Genomic DNA, 16,532 nt, shown 5'->3' with positions numbered 1-16,532 from the left:
CTGTTGTTGTTGATGATTCTGCTGCTGTTTCTGTGTGTTCTGCATTCTCAGGGCCTTGCCCATTAACTTCACTTCAGCCTCCTCTATAGAGAGTCCAATGGAGGCTGTCCCTGCTGTGGAGAGCTCACTCTGAATCTTAGTGACATTCAGTCCATTAGAGGAGTCTCTGGCTGGAGGCTGGGGTGTGGAGCCAGGCAAATGCATCACGGAAGTTAAGTGGTGGACTTGGAACTGCCTGCGTTAACCGAGAAGCTTCCCTCTTCACCTCCATCTAAGCTCTTGTCCTGGTTATCCATTTCTTGATCCTGCTTGACACACACAGGGATGAAAGCACTGGTTTAGAAAGTGCTTGTAATTCAATTCAAAATGGCAACAGAGACTGATAATTAAAAATAATTGTCTGAATTTAAAATGGGTACTCTGTTATTTACAATGTTTCTATACAATGCAATCATTTCAACGCACATATTTGATATTTAAACCATATGATCACATCTCTCCTGGCTTCTACATGACTGACAATATGACAGCAGTGTAAATAATATTCCAATGTTGTAGCTACCACCAATAAACTAGCAAAAAATACCTTCAATCCAGAAATCAGAGGTGTAACCTATAATATAGACATTTGAAACAGTGTTTACATTAATATTTTAAGGTTACGCCCATTTTGTTTTGATATTTTCTGTATGCAAACATGAGCATGCTTTTTCGTTTCTCGTATCACCACAATGGGAAAGAGAAAGCACGCGCATGCTCGCACACGGAAAAAAATCACTTAAGAACAAATTCTTACGTACAATGAAGGCCTACACCGGTCAAACCAGGACGGCGCTGGGCCAATTGTGCGCCGCCCTATGGGACTTCCAATCACGGCCGGATGTGATACAGCCTGGATTCAAACCATGGTGTCTGTAGTGACGCCTCTAGCACTGAGATGCACTGCCTTAGACCGCTGCTCCACTCGGGAGCAAAGATCATTCCATCTAACCCATAACACGTTAATCACAACTGCTCGGCCACTTATAAAGTTATAAACATAAAGTTATAAACATACTTTTTCAAGTCAATTACTCAGTTTCCCCCCCAAAACACTATTACGAATTCCCGCGCCTGTCTCCAATCATTTATACAATGTGACAGCTTAAAACTTATTGTCAATAGGGGGGCGCTGTTTTCACTTTGGAAAAAATCGTGCCCAATTTAAACGGCCTCGTACTCTATTTTAGATCATACAATATGCATATTATTATTACTATTGGATAGAAAACACTCAAGTTTCTAAAACTGTTTGAATTATATCTGTGAGTAAAACAGAACTAATTTGGCAGCAAACTTCCAGACAGGAAGGGAAAATTCTGAAAATGGGGCTCTGTTTCAGGGCCTGCCTATTCAACTGGCTTATAGTTATCGATATACATGCACTTCATACGCCTTCCACTAGATGTCAACAGGCAGTGGAAGGTGGAATGGGGTGTCTAGCTTGATCTGAGGTCGAATGACAGCTTTTGGAGTGGCAGGTCAGGAATTTCCTTTGTCTACCAAGACGCGAGGCGGAGCTCGACATTAGCTTCTGAAAAGCTTTCGGTTTACACGGCGAATATCTCCGGCTCTGATTTTATTTGATACATGTGATAATAACATCGTAAAGTAGGTTTTTTCAACTGAGTTTTATCAGTTTATTCAACGTTTATTGGGACTTTTGGAGTTTTCCATTCTTTGCGTCAAGAGAGGGTGGGAACGTTATCAAACCTTGGCTAGCATTGTGGCGCGAATTCAACAGAAGAAAAGGACATTCTAAAACCAAACAACGATTTATTCTGGACCAAGGACTCCTTGTACAAGATTCTGATGGAAGCTCAGCAAAAGTAAGAACAATTTCTGATGTTATTTCTGTGGAAAATGTTGATTCCTATTCTTCGCCGTTTTGGTGAGCGCTGTCTCGTAATAACGCAAGCTGTATGTTATGGTAAAGTTATTTTTAAAAATCTAACACGGCGGTTGCATTAAGAACCAGTGTATCTTTCATTTGCCATACAACAAGTATTTTTATGTAAAGTTTATGATGAGTTCTTTGGTCAGATTAGGTGAGTGTCCAAAATAGCTCCGGACATTCTGGGGAAATGTTGCTACATATTCACAATGTATAACCACGGTTTGCAGCTAAATATGCACATTTTCGAACAAAACATAAGTGTATTGTATAACCTGATGTTATAAGACTGTCATCTGATGAAGTTGTTCAAGGTTAGTGATTAATTTTATATCTTTTACTGGTTTTTGCGATAGCTACCTTTTGCGGTGAATAAATGCATTTGTGTGTTTGGCTATTGTGGTAAGCTAATATAATTCTATATTGTGTTTTCGCTGTAAAACACTTAAAAAAATCGGAAATATTGGCTGGATTCACAAGATGTTTATCTTTCATTTCCTGTACACCATGTATTTTTCATAAATGTTTTATGAGGAGTATTTATGTATTTCACGTTGCTCTCTGTAATTATTCTGGCTGCTTCGGTGCTATTTGTGATGGTAGCTGCAATGTAAAACTATGATTTATACCTCAAATATGCAAATTTTTCGAACAAAACATACATGTATTGTATAACATGTTATAAGACTGTCATCTGATGAAGTTGTTTCTTGGTTAGTGACTAATTATATCTCTATTTTGTCGGTTTTGTGATAGCTACCTATGCGGTAGAAACATGGTGAAAATATGCGGTTGAGTCTTTGGCTATTGTGGTTAGCTAATATAAATACATATTGTGTTTTCGCTGTAAAACATTTTAAAAATCGGAAATGATGGCTGGATTCACAAGATGTTTATCTTTCATTTGCTGTATTGGACTTGTGATTTCATGAAAATTATATTATATGATATCCCTGTCCCGTTAGGCTAGGCTATGCTAGTCAGCTTTTTTGATGAGGATGCTCCCGGATCCGGGATGGGTATCACTGAAAGGTTAACCGACCCTAAATGAAGACAGCTGGAACTGGCCCATCCGACGCCGCCGCAACTTCGGCAGCTGCAATTGGCCCATCCGAAGCTGCCGCAACTTCGGTAGCTGTAACTGGCCCCTCCGAATCCGCTGCAACTGGCCCGTTCGACACCGCCACAACTTCGGCAGCTGCAACTGGCCAGTCCGATGACGCCGTAACTTTGGCAGCTACAACTGGCCCATCCAATGCGTACGCAACTTCGGCATTTGCAACTGGCCCTGACCAACACGCACCACGTTCCTGTGGTCGTCCTCGAGACCGGTGTCGTCCCGCTGCTGGTGCAGCCCGTCAGGGGAGGGGTACGGCCCAGAGGAGCAGTGCTGGGTTCCTGCAGTGGACATCCTGGACACTTCGCTGACCAGGGATTTTCACCTTCGGCACCCTGACCGACCCGCACCACACCATGTGGTCATCCCCAAGGCCGGTGACGTAGACCTCCGGAACTAGTGCATGGAATGAGCAGCAGTACTGGGGTAATCCGTAACATTCCACTGCAACTGGCCCGTCCGACCCCTCCGCAACTTCGACAGCTGCAACTGGCCTCTCTGACGCTGACACAACTTCGGCAGCTGCAACTACGCAACTTCAGTAGCTGCAACTGGCCCTGATCAACCTGCACCGCGTTTATTGGGCTTCGTCCCGTCCCGTCCCTTTCATGGCATGTTGTATATTTTGGGTGGAGTATTAAACCCCCCTATTAGGAATTTCTGCGCCTGTCTCCTAATCATTTATACAACACGACAGGCAGTGTATGTTCCAGTTGTACTGCAATTACTGCATCCAGAAACTAACTGCTGTGTTACTATGTTGTCTTGTCATCATTTTGCAATTCTACTGTGGTTATTTTGCAGTTACAGCATACAACAATTACTGGAATTCAGAATAAAAGTTACTGCACTATAACTGCAGTTTCACTTTTTGTAAAGAGTAGAGAAAATACATTTGTGTAAATTAGGAAATATGTGTATTTTGCAGTGGGATGTGGTGTGTGATAACGCGTACAAAGTTCCTTTGACCACATCAATTCACTACTTTGGTGCGCTGGTGGGAACATTCATCTCTGGCCAGATGTCCGACAGGTCAGTACTGTATCCTGTCATACTGTGACCCTCAGTGCTAATGGAGAATCATGTGAGGCGTGACCTTGTGTTCTTTTTCATCAACAGGTTTGGAAGAAAGCCAGCACTCTTCACTACAATAGTAATCCAGATTGTGGCCACATTCGCACAAATATTCTCCCCAAACTGGGAGGCATTCAGTATTATTTTCTTCTTTGTTGGCGCTGGATCAGTCTCCAACTATGTCATAGCGTATGTTCTTGGTAGGTTGAAAATAAGCATTCCTTGTAACTACAGTATCTCTTATGCATTTGGTAAATTTACTTAACTTGCATATCTGGTCCTAGGGACAGAAATACTGAGCCCTGGAGTTCGTGTGGTATTCTCCTCTCTTGGAGTGTTCCTAAGCTCTGCGATCGGCTACATGCTAATGCCACCTGTGGCATACTTCATCCGTGACTGGAGGTGGTTGCTGGTGCCCATGGCAGGCTCTGGACTCATATACATCCCCCTATGGTGGTAAGCACAATGTTTTTCCCGCAAAACCCTTCTACTGAGTCAATGATCTGTGGCCTCTTCTTTTAACAAGGTGCATTACTTCTTGCATACTTCATTAGCTTGATTGCACAAAGGGCTTCAGTTAAGTTTTTTATGACTGTGTATGGTATAGGGTCATCCCAGAGTCTCCCAGATGGCTGCTCTCTCAGGGAAGAGTTGAGGAGGCTGAGGCCATACTGAGAGATGCTGCCAGGAGGAACAGAGTTGAAACACCAGAGGTCATCTTCACTCCCTCAGAGGTGAGCTAGCTTAGCTTAGCTACAGTTTAGCTTACGTCGTTTCATAAAATGCACTTCCTAAGGATATGGAGTAACAAAAACCCTCCACAGAAGAATTACAAAAGTGTCTATGTCTTTGAATCTGATGTAAAATAGATGTTTTAGGTACTAATCCAGTTTAAGTCACAGTCCATTTTGCTGCAGTACATAACCTGAATGAAGTACATCAACCAATGGTAAATCACTTGAGAGACTAATGCATTCCTTCCTGTTTTATGGCGTAATCCAGGTCATTCATCAGAATTCTCTAGTTAAGGTTTCTGATGTGTTTTAACCAATGCAGTGAATCACTGCAGAATAACAAAAGTGAGATAGATGGTGGACTAGATGGTGCTCATGGAGATAAAGGATATGCAGGTAATAGAATACAGGGGCAACCTTCCCAGCCATCACCATCTCTTGCGATGTCTTATTAAGACATGTCTTGAGACGTATGAATGCAGCTGCCACTGTATCGAAGACATTGTACGCAGTGTATCATAGTGCACTGCGCTTTATTACGAGCGATATGTTGGCTGGCCCATTTTGAAGTCTCATAGACTGATGCATCAAACTGTTTTTGTTTATGAAGCCCTCCTGCATAAACTTCTGCCTTAACTTTCTTCATTGTTAAACTTAAAGACGTTCTGTACAGGATACCAGTCCCGGTCTCAGGGATGACTAACTCTGGAGATCCTCTTTGATTTCCAATGAGTTTGGTATATCTGCTCTTAGTTATTTTTTTTGCATCATGTGTGGAATGATCTCCAACGTTCTTAAACATGTTAGGAATTGGTGCCTCTAGGGCATTTCAGAAAGCTGTTGGGGGACCTTTTATCTTGAAGAATGTGTCTGTTTTTTTTATGATTGTGTTTTGCTTTTTGTATATTGTGTGTAGAATAGTTTACCTTTGCTTTACCACAATTATAGAATATTCTATTTGTTTATACAAAATGCATAATAGGCCTATATAAAGCACTTATGATAGCTTGGTTCTCGTAACTAAACAACATTTTTTTTTGTACCCATGTATTTTGTGTATATGAATGTGTAGTTTAATGTGTACATTGTATTTCTATGTGTATTGCGGTGCTATACAGGGCTTATCTGGAACAGAGACCTTGGTCTCAGCATTGACTCCCTGTCAATATAAAGGTTAGATAAATCAAAATGTCTTAAATATATAAGACATCTTAGAAATAAGACATTAAGACACTAACTCAGTTACATTTTTTATTTAGGGCTATGGCAGTCAATTGAAAAAACAGTATTTCTGTCTTCTCAACTCACTATCACATACTTTTAATTTGGGGCTAAGACAGTCAATTGCAAATTAATCTGACATAATGTCTCTTGTCTCACCACCACTAATGAGATGGGTGTGTTTGATGCATGTCGGGTCGGAGTTTCTCAAAGTAAGGGGGCGTGGTCGACAGTACGCACCTCATCTCTGCTGTCACATTCAACCTGGATTGATATTTGTTTTTAATGCAGACGAGAGCACTGAATCCACCTTCACACAGATACTGTATGAGCTGACGAAGGGTACCAGGACTTTTAATGCTCACAAGGAGACGGCAGGGTATTCCCTTTGAGGCAGGACCCAAACCTCCTCTGTAGTGACCCATGAATGTGTCATAAAGTAACCGACACTGCCACCTGGTGGAAAGTTTGCGCACCAGGACTCTTTAGATTCAGGTTCAATCAGAGTGGCCAGTTGGGAACCACATCAGTGACCAATAACACAAGGAGGCAGAGCTTCAACAAACAGTCTAGATTTTGGGGGGGAACAGAGGTAGGTACAAATTTAGGCCACCCACTAATGGCCGAAAGTGGAATTTTATTCCACAAAAAGAAAAAAAGCGTCTTTCTCCAGTTTAGGGGGTGGGGAAATCCATTCATGGTTTTCCTTCTGCTTTGTCCATTCCAGATCCACCCCCTGTGGGTTAGGCCTGTAGCACAAATAAATGATGTGCAGTACAATGCCACACGTTTAACTTTGCATATATGGTTACAATAAACCAGTCTACTCATTAAAATGAGAAATCCATTCATTAAAATCCAGTCCAATGGAAAATAGTTCAACTGTGAACGTCCCTGTTACTCCAGTCTGTGTTTTCCATCGATGATGTGGGCCAGAGCCCCGCCCCTTTTCCAGTTTCTAAGATCCTCCCTTTAACCCACCTTCCTCTACTTTCTTCACTGCCTCAGCATATGACAACTTCTGCTCTACTCTAACCCTGGAAACCTCCACCTGCCTCTCTCGCACGAGACATTTCTGATCCCCAGCCCCATGGGCACCGACTACAATTAACACATTCCACTACTTTCTCCAATGCTACACATTCCTTTGTCGCATGCCCTTCTGCACATTTCTCACACCTTGGACCCTCCCTCCTACACACTGCTGCCACATGCTCATACGCTTGACACCTGTAACATCTTAATGTATTCGGCACATACGCTCGTATAGGATAACTTGTCTTCCCATGTTCTTCCCATGTTCCCAGGTGTCTTCCCATGTTCCTCCTTGGTGACCGTCTGGGGCGTTAGACATCTGTCTGCCCCTGGTTCTCCACCGGGGTCTCTCGTCAGGGGCATGCTCTGGAGTACCTTCCTCTGTTCCAGATTTTACCATATTTCCCTTCAGAGCACACTGGCTTAGTCTTCCTCTGGGCATCCTTCCCCACTTTTCCACAGGCAGAGGTAGATTTTTCAGGGGGTAGACTCACCAGGTCTTCTATGGACGTATGAAAAGTTTTATTGCACACATGTTCAGGTTAAGATGTTACACCCACCTCGACTGCCCTTTCCTTTTCTGTGTTGTGGTAGGGTTTGCGTCCCTTCTTGCAAGATGACCTGCCTTCAGGGAGTGTCTTCTGCCGCACACATCTTCTACATGCTGAGGGCCACACCCATAGATCCTTTTCCATCTGGGATCAGTAGCAGCGTCGACTGAGGGCCAACAGCATCTTGGCCATTCCAACATGGCCATTTCTTCCATGGATTTGCCTGCATACTGATGCTTTTCTGGGTCGAAAACCCGACAAGTGAGTATCCCATCTTTGAGCTCTAGACTAGCCCACTCCAATAGGAGGCGGCGCACAGCTGCAGTCTCCCAGTTATTTTCTTCACCGGCAGGTCTTGCCTCTTGGGCAAAATATGGGTGTAGACATCTGAGGGTGGGATCTCGTTCTTGTCGCTCCTCCCATTGCTCAGGGTCCTGGCCCATTTGGACAATGTTCACCATGGTTGGTTCTGTTTGACAAATGAGAGGTACCAGAGCATCCCAACACAATCCATTGACATTCATTCATAATATGGGTAGTTTTCCAGGGTTATGAATTTAATCAATTTCTCTGTTCCTCAACACCAAGGTCCCCACCTTTACCTCTGCCAGCACATACCCTATACATAGGGGATTTGCAAACCATTTTCTGCACTCAACGTTCAAGGTCCTCCTTGGGGCCAATCTCCTGTGAGGGTGTTAAAACAAGCTTCTGTCATCAGGGTAAGTTTAGAACAAGTATTGATTAAAAGGTTCACATTTCTTCCATTTGAATGAGTTCAACTTCAGGGCATGTGCCTACCAAACTTGGCCTGTAGGTACAGTCTTGCTTGGGCCCTTCAAGCCTTCTCCAGTCACCTGGCCCGTGGTGGCTGGGCTTAGTAGTTTAAAGGCTGCTCAGTTGCTTTATTGACACTTTCCTCATTCATATGCCCACTGGCTCTACACTCACAGCTCGATCTCGCTGAGGTTCGGAGTCCTCGTAGCTCTTCTCGGATGGTTTGGCTCAGGTCTGTCATCTGCCCATTAAATTTGGTTGGGAATCATTGATGGACAGCAATAATTCAACCTTGCCTCTGATTTTCAATTCTTGCCCTGACTTCTAATGAGGCCATATCACCCTAAATGCAGCATGGCCAATGCAGACGTCAGATTGACCATACATCCAGATGCACAATGCACTTCTCTCTCCAGAATGCGCGCTCTCCCGCCAATCTGTGCACATTCATTGTTTCATAACTGCATTGTGTGAATTGTTTGCATTTGATTGTTAGTGTCTATCAATTCCCCATGACATACTCTATATCACCAGTAGTACATTCACAGTTAATTCATATAATTTCTAGTCTACAATGTTTCTTACTTTGGTTACGGTTTAGTTTCAATGCGTTCAATATTATTATTCCAGTCTTCCTGTTCTCATTGTCGGAGTGGACACATTGTTTGCAGAGTGCACAAACTATGTTACACTTGTGAGAAAGTTTTGGTTTATTTCATTCCATTTACGAGTTCTGTCAATTTAGTCATTGTCTTTGTTTGGAGCGCTCCTGTCAATGTTGAGAAACACAGACGCATAGAACTAGGCCTATAGGCTACAGTACCTGGCCCATGGGCAAATTTAGGCATATATACATGTACCCATTTGGGGATCTGATAGTATTTCTGATTGGCTTAACGCACCACCACTAATGACCTGTGGAGCTTCTCAAGGTAAGGTTTTCTTCACCTCAAACAGCAAGCAAACAAAGTGTGTTTTTACCAGGGGCGCAACTTTTACTGGGGGCAGGGGTGACATGTCCTCCCCACAATCTGAAAATGCATTTTTGTCCCCAACAGTTGTATCATTTGAATGTGATACAAAACGAGGCAACGCAGTGCTTTTGGATCATGCGGATGCCTCTGAGCAGTCAGGTAAAATTGTATGTCCCCCCACATCTAAAAACAATGTTGCGAATTACAATAATTCCTCAATGTATTAGAACAATCTTTCCAGCTCTCTCCCTTTTGATAGCCACTCAGCGTGAAAGGGGAAAATGGCATGCTCTGATCCAGTGGAAACGTCATAAAATAGGCTTCTTATCAGTGCTTAGTTGATTATTGGAGTCAGCTGTGTAGTGCTGGGGCAAACACCAAAATGTACACCCCTTGGGGTCCCGAGGACCTAGTTTGGGAAACACTGCTTTATTCAATATCAATATACAAATTCTCAATCAGGGTTTTTTCATAAATGTATTTGTTTTAATAAAAATGTGTTCTTTTTGGGCCTCCCGGGTGGCACAGTGGTCTAGGGCACTGCATCGCAGTGCTAACTGCGCCACCAGAGTCTCTGGGTTCGCCCCCAGGCTCTGTCGCAGCCGGCCGCGACCGGGAGGTCCGTGGGGCGACGCACAATTGGGCTAGCGTCGTCCGGGTTAGGGAGGGTTTGGCCGGTAGGGATTTCCTTGTCTCATCGCGCTCCAGCGACTCCTGTGGCGGGCTGGGCGCAGTGCTCGCTAACCAAGGGGGCCAGGTGCACGGTGTTTCCTCCGACACATTGGTGCGGCTGGCTTCCGGGTTGGAGGCGCGCTGTGTTAAAGAAGCAGTGCGGCTTGGTTGAGTTGTGCCTCGGAGGACGCATGGCTTTCGACCTTCGTCTCTCCCGAGCCCGTACGGGAGTTGTAGCGATGAGACAAGATAGTAATTACTAGCGATTGGATACCACGAAAATTGGGAAGAAAAGGGCGTAAAATTTTTAAAAAGAACACATTTTTTTTTTTTTTTTTTTTTTTTAATCTTGTTATTATCATTATAAAAATAGATACATACTGATTGTACAAAACATTAAGAACCGCTGCTCTTTCCATGACATGGTGAATCCAGGTGAAAGCTATGATCCCTCATTAAAGTCACTTGTTAAATCCACTTCATTCAGTGTAGATGAAGGGGAGGAGACGGGTTTAAGAAGGATTTTTAAGCCTTGAGACAATTGAGACATGGATTGTGTATTTGTGCCATTCAGAAGGTGAATGGGCAACCCAAAATGACTGCCTCGCCTGGTTTACCAACTCTTTCTCAGATAGAGTTCAGTGTGGCAAATCGGAGAGCCTGTTGTCCGGACCTCTGGCAGTCTCTATGGGGGTGCCACAGGGTTCAATTCTTGGACCTACTCTTTTTTCTGTATATATCAATGATGTCGCTCTTGCTGTTGGTGATTCTCTGATCCACCTCTACGTAGATGACACCATTCTGTATACATCTGGCCCTTCCTTGGACACAGTGTTAACAAACCTCCAAATGAGCTTCAATGCCATACAACACTCCTTCCGTGGCCTCCAACTGCTCTTAAATGCAAGTAAAACTAAATGCATGCTCTTCAACCGATTGCTGCCCGCACCTGCCCGCCCTCCTAGCATCACTACTCTGGACGGTTCTGACTTAGAATATGTGGACAATTACAAATACCTAGGTGTCTGGTTAGACTGTAAACTCTCCTTCCAGACTCATATTAAGCATCTCCAATCCAAAATCTAGAATCAGCTTCCTATTCCGCAACAAAGCCTCCTTCACTCATGCTGCCAAACATACCCTCGTAAAACTGACTATCCTACCGATCCTTGACTTTGGCGATGTCATTTACAAAATAGCCTCCAACACTCTACTCAGCAAATTGGATATAGTCTATCACAGTGCCATCCGTTTTGTCACCAAAGCCCCATATACTACCCACCACTGCGACCTGTATGCTCTCGTTGGTTGGCCCTTGCTACATATTCGTCGCCAAACCCACTGGCTCCAGGTCATCTATAAGTCTTTGCTAGGTAAAGCCCTGCCTTATCTCAGCTCACTGAACACCATAGCAACACCCACCTGTAGCACGCGCTCCAGCAGGTATACTTCAATGGTCATCCCCAAAGCCAACACCTCCTTTGGCCATCTTTCCTTCCAGTTCTCTGCTGCCAATGACTGGAACGAATTGAAAAATCACTGAAGCTGGAGACTTATATCTCCCTCACTAACTTTAAGCATCAGCTGTCAGAGCAGTTTACCGATCACTATACCTGTACACAGCCCATTTGTAAATAGCACACCCAACTTCCTCATCACCATATTGTTTTTTTTGTTGCTCTTTTCCACCCCAGTATCTCTACTTGCACATCATCATCTGCACATCTATCACTCCAGTGTTAATGCTAAATTGTAATTATTTCGCCACTATGGCCTATTTATTGCCTTACCTCCCTAACCTTACTACATTTTCACACACCGTACATAGATTTTTCTATTGTGTTTTTGACTGTACGTTTGTTTATCCCATGTGTAACTCTGTGTTGTTGTTTTTGTCGCACTGCTTAGCTTTATCTTGGCCAGGTCGCAGTTGTAAATGAGAACTTGTTCTCAACTGTTCTACCTGGTTAAATAAAGGTGAAATAAATAAAAATGTAAGTGCCTTTGAACGGGGTAAGGTGGTATGTGCCAGGGGTACCAGTTTGTTTCAAGAACTGCAACGTTGCTGTTTTTATTTAAGCTCAACGGACTTTGTAGAGTGGTGTGATGAATCACACTTGGTCCTCAATACCAACAAGACCAAAGAGATGTGCATAGACTTCAGGAAGCGAACAACACCCACATCTGCAACATCTACTCTATCAGAGGTCAGATCATAGAGATTGTAGAGGGATACAAATATCTGGGTGTCCTCTTGGACAATAAGCTTCAGTGAAGTAGATACACAGACCTGATCTACAAAAAGAGTCAGCAGACACTGTACTTCCTCGAAAAGCTGGGATCTTTTAAAGTTGACTGTACTACAGTGACTCTGTTCTACGAATCTTTCAGAGCATTTAAACTGTTTATATTGTTCGTTGGTTTGGCAATGCCACTGTCAGCCAGGAAAATATGCTGAGAATGGTTATTCCTACAGCAAGCAAGGTACTTGGAGTCAAACTGAGAGGCTTGGATAATATCTTTAAGGTCAGGGCCCTCAGCAAGGCTCACACAATCCTTTTAGACCCAAACCACCCCCTGTACCTGGACTTTAAACTACTCCCCTCTGGGTGCAGGTATAGGGCACCCCTCCCACTCCCCGACAGGAAAAAAAAACTAGGCAATCATTTGTACCAGGTGTGATATCCCTCCTAAACAGCTCGGGCTGAAGTTCAAATCCACCAAGTAAGCCCAACAGGCTAGTCCCTTTCATTGGTATGTACTGTATGTTACAGTTATGAATTTGTATTGTCAATTCATTTTATATTGTATTTAAACTCCACTTCAAACATGTACATGATACTGCAACAACATTTCCCCATGGGGACATTAAAGTATGTAAAGCAAAATAAAAAACACCAAGCCAACTTGACACAACTGTGGGAAGCATTGGAGTCAACATCCCGGTGTAAAGCTTTCGACTCCTTGAAGAGTCCATGCCACGACGAATTGAGGCTATTCTGAGGGCAAAAGGGGGTGCAACTCAATATTAGGAAGAAGCATCTACTGCTTCGACACTCAGTGTGTATATATATATACACTGTTGAAGTCAGAAGTTTACATACACTTAGGTTGGAGTCATTAAAACTCGTTTTTCAACCACTCCACAAACGTCTTGTTAACAAACTATAGTTTTGGCAAGTCGGTTAGGACATCTACTTTGTGCATGACACGAGTCATTTTTCCAACAATTGTTTACAGACAGATTATTTATCTTATAATTCACTGTATCACAATTCCATCGGGTCAGAAGTTTACATACACTGTTGTATGTGCCATTAAACAGCTTGGAAAATTCCAGAAAATGATGCCATGGCTTTAGAAGCTTCTGATAGGCTAATTGACGTAATTTGAGTCAATTGGAGGTGGACCTGTGGATGTACTTCAAGGCCTACCTTCAAACTCAGTGCCTCTTTGCTTGACATCATGGGAAAATCAAAAGAAATCAGCCAAGACCTCAGAAAAAGATTGTAGACCTGCACAAGTCTGGTTCATCCTTGGGAGCAATTTCCAAATGCCTGAAGGTACCATGTTCATCTGTACAAACAATAGTACGCAAGTATAAACACCATGGGACGCGTTCTGTCTCCAGGAAATGAACGTACTTTGGTGCGAAAAGTGAAAATCAATCCCAGAACAACAGCAAATGACTTTGTGAAGATGCTGGAGGAAACAGGTACAAAAGTATCTATATCCACAGTAAAACGAGTCCTATATCGACATTACCTGAAAGGCCGCTCAGCAAGGAAGAAGCCACTGCTCCATAACCGCCATAATCCAGACTATTGTTTGGCCATAATGACCATCGTTATGTTTGGAGGAAAAAGGGGAACGCTTGCAAGCCGAAGAACACCATCCAAACCGTGAAGCACAGGGGTGGCAGCATCATGTTGTGGGGTGCTTTGCTGCAGGAGGGACTGGTGCACTTCACAAAACAGATGGCATCATGGGGCAGGAAAATTGTGTGGATATATTGAAGCAACATCTCAAGACATCAGTCAGGAAGTTAAAGCTTGTTCGCAAATCGGTCTTCCAAATGGACAATGACCCCAAGAATATTGCCAAAGTTGTGGCAAAATGGCTTAAGGACAACAAAGGCAAGGTATTGGAGTGGCCATCACTAAGCCTTGACCTCAATCCACTAGAAAATTTGTGGGCAGAAATTGAAAAAGCGTGTGCGAGCAAGGAGGCCTACAAACCTGACTCAGTTACACCAGCTCTGTCAGGAGGAATGGGCCAAAATTCACCCAACTTATTGTTGGAAGCTTGTGGAAGGCTACCCAAAATGTTTGACCCAAGTTAAACAATTTAAAGGCAATGCTATCAAATACTAATTGAGTGTATGTAAACTTCTGACCCACTGGGAATGTGATGAAAGAAATAAAAGTAAAATAATAATTTTTCATTCTTCATTTCACATTCTTAAAATATAGTGGTGATCCTAACTGACCTAAGACAAATTATTTTTTACTTGGATTAAATGTCAGGAATTGTGAAACTGAGTTTTAATGTATTTGGCTAAGATGTATGTAAACTTCTGACTTCAACTGTATATGTATGTATGTATGTATGTATGTATGTATGTATGTATGTATGTATGTATGTATGTATGTATGTATGTATGTATGTGTGTTAAAATGTTGTCAAACGCTTTCCATTGCATGTCTTCATGACATGGCACAAAATGTTATGGTGGGTCTAAAGACACAATCCGTGTCTCAAGACAAGTCTTAGAAATGTGTTTTAAGATGACTCAAGACATCTTGAGAAACGGGATGGCTGGGTATGAATTTACTCTTAACAAATGTCGACCATTATGCTTTTTGCTTTTCTAAATTATGTATCCTGATGATGACTTACCCACATATCACCAGGTAGAAGATGCTCTGGCCATGAAGGACATGAAACACAACATTCTGGATGTCATGAGGAACAGCAACATGCTCTCAGTCACAGTTCTGTGTTCCCTTCTGTGGTAAGTCCTAAACAATCTCAATGACTCTGAATGTGACTTTGTTTGTGCCTGTTCATCATGCTCAGTAGGATCTGTATCTTTGATTTCCCTTCTTTTTGCAGGATGATAATCTCCTGTGGTTACTTTGCCCTGATTTTGAACACCACCAACCTCAATGGAAATCCCTATATCAACTGCTTCCTGTCTGGAGTTGTAGAAGTGCCAGCCTATTTCATCGCCCTGGTGCTGCTCAGATACTGTTCCAGACACTTATGCCAGTCCTCCACTCTCTTCCTAGGTGGCACTGTTATTCTCTTCATTAACATTGTCCCAACAGGTAAAATTAATTGACAGTCTCAGAGGGAGTCTCATTGACAGATATTTATAGACATCACCCAATTTACACCTGGCTGTCTCTCTATGTTTCAGATCTCCCAGGAGTGGCCATCTTTCTGGAAATGGTAGGGAAGTTTGCCATCACCACAGCATTCTGTGTGGTGTACGCCGTCACGTCGGAGCTCTTCCCCACCGTGGTTAGGAACATGGCTATGGGGACGTGCTCCATGGCAGCACGCATAGTCACCATCCTCTCCCCCTTCATCATCTACCTCGGTAAGACCTGACTCACGGTCCCTTTCTTTGTTCAGTGGAGATGAACAAGATTGAGTGGACGTAAATTGACAATGTCTCTCACTGTGAATTTCCTTTGCTGATATTCAGACCCCTCCCTTGGTACTGAAAACGTCTTAAATTTTTTTTGTTGCAGGAAATTACTACAAGTACCTTCCATACATATTGATTGGTAGCCTGGCAATATTTGGGGGTCTGTTCTGCTTCATTTTACCTGAGAGTTACGGGAGGGTGTTGCCAGAAACCATCTCACAGATGCAACAAATCAAAGGGTGAGTTTGACTGTCCGTCCTTCTTTATGTCCATCCGTATATATATGAATGAAGAATTGTTTCAAATACGTGTTTTTGTCTTTTCTACAGGTGTCGATGCAACACAGACCAAGACACCAAAAACATTGATAGCAAATCTGAGTTTCGGAAGGAGTCTAAATTGTGAATCTTGTTCTACTATAGAATTTTTTTCTCTTGTGGTGTATTAAAACTACAAAACAGAATTCTGGTTTGTAATTATTAGCTATCTTTTTCTTTATGAAATTGTACAGTGCATTCGGAAAGTATTCAGACCCCTTGACTTTTCCACATTTTGCTACATTACAGCCTTATTCTAAAATTGATTCAATTGTTTTTTCCCCTCATCAATCAACACACAACACCCCATAATGACAAAGCAAAAACAGTTTTTTTGTTGTTGTTCAAAAAGATATCAACATATACTGAAATATGATATCTACATAAGTATTCAGAACCTTTACACAGTACTATGTTCAAGCACCTTTGGCAGCGATTACAGACGTGAGTCTTCCTGGATATGATACTACA

At 42.8% G+C, this 16,532-nt stretch overlaps 1 protein-coding gene across 1 annotated transcript in view; it reads left to right on the top strand.

Annotated features, from left to right (window-relative positions):
- LOC129820968 (solute carrier family 22 member 4-like) overlaps positions 1-16,157 on the top strand; it is a 33,541-nt gene extending 17,384 nt beyond the window's left edge. The window contains exons 2-10 of the mRNA XM_055878146.1: positions 3,979-4,082; positions 4,170-4,324; positions 4,409-4,580; positions 4,732-4,858; positions 15,002-15,102; positions 15,204-15,418; positions 15,511-15,693; positions 15,848-15,983; positions 16,074-16,157. Coding sequence (XP_055734121.1) covers positions 3,979-4,082; positions 4,170-4,324; positions 4,409-4,580; positions 4,732-4,858; positions 15,002-15,102; positions 15,204-15,418; positions 15,511-15,693; positions 15,848-15,983; positions 16,074-16,149 — 1,269 coding nt within the window. The 3' untranslated portion in view covers positions 16,150-16,157. The remainder of the gene's footprint in view (positions 1-3,978; positions 4,083-4,169; positions 4,325-4,408; positions 4,581-4,731; positions 4,859-15,001; positions 15,103-15,203; positions 15,419-15,510; positions 15,694-15,847; positions 15,984-16,073) is intronic.
- Positions 16,158-16,532: the final 375 nt, after the last annotated feature.

Source organism: Salvelinus fontinalis, chromosome 2, assembly GCF_029448725.1.
Source record: "Salvelinus fontinalis isolate EN_2023a chromosome 2, ASM2944872v1, whole genome shotgun sequence".
NCBI classification, from domain to species: domain Eukaryota; kingdom Metazoa; phylum Chordata; class Actinopteri; order Salmoniformes; family Salmonidae; genus Salvelinus; species Salvelinus fontinalis.
Note: the sequence above shows the minus strand (reverse complement) of the source record. Positions and strands in the feature narration are given on the sequence as shown.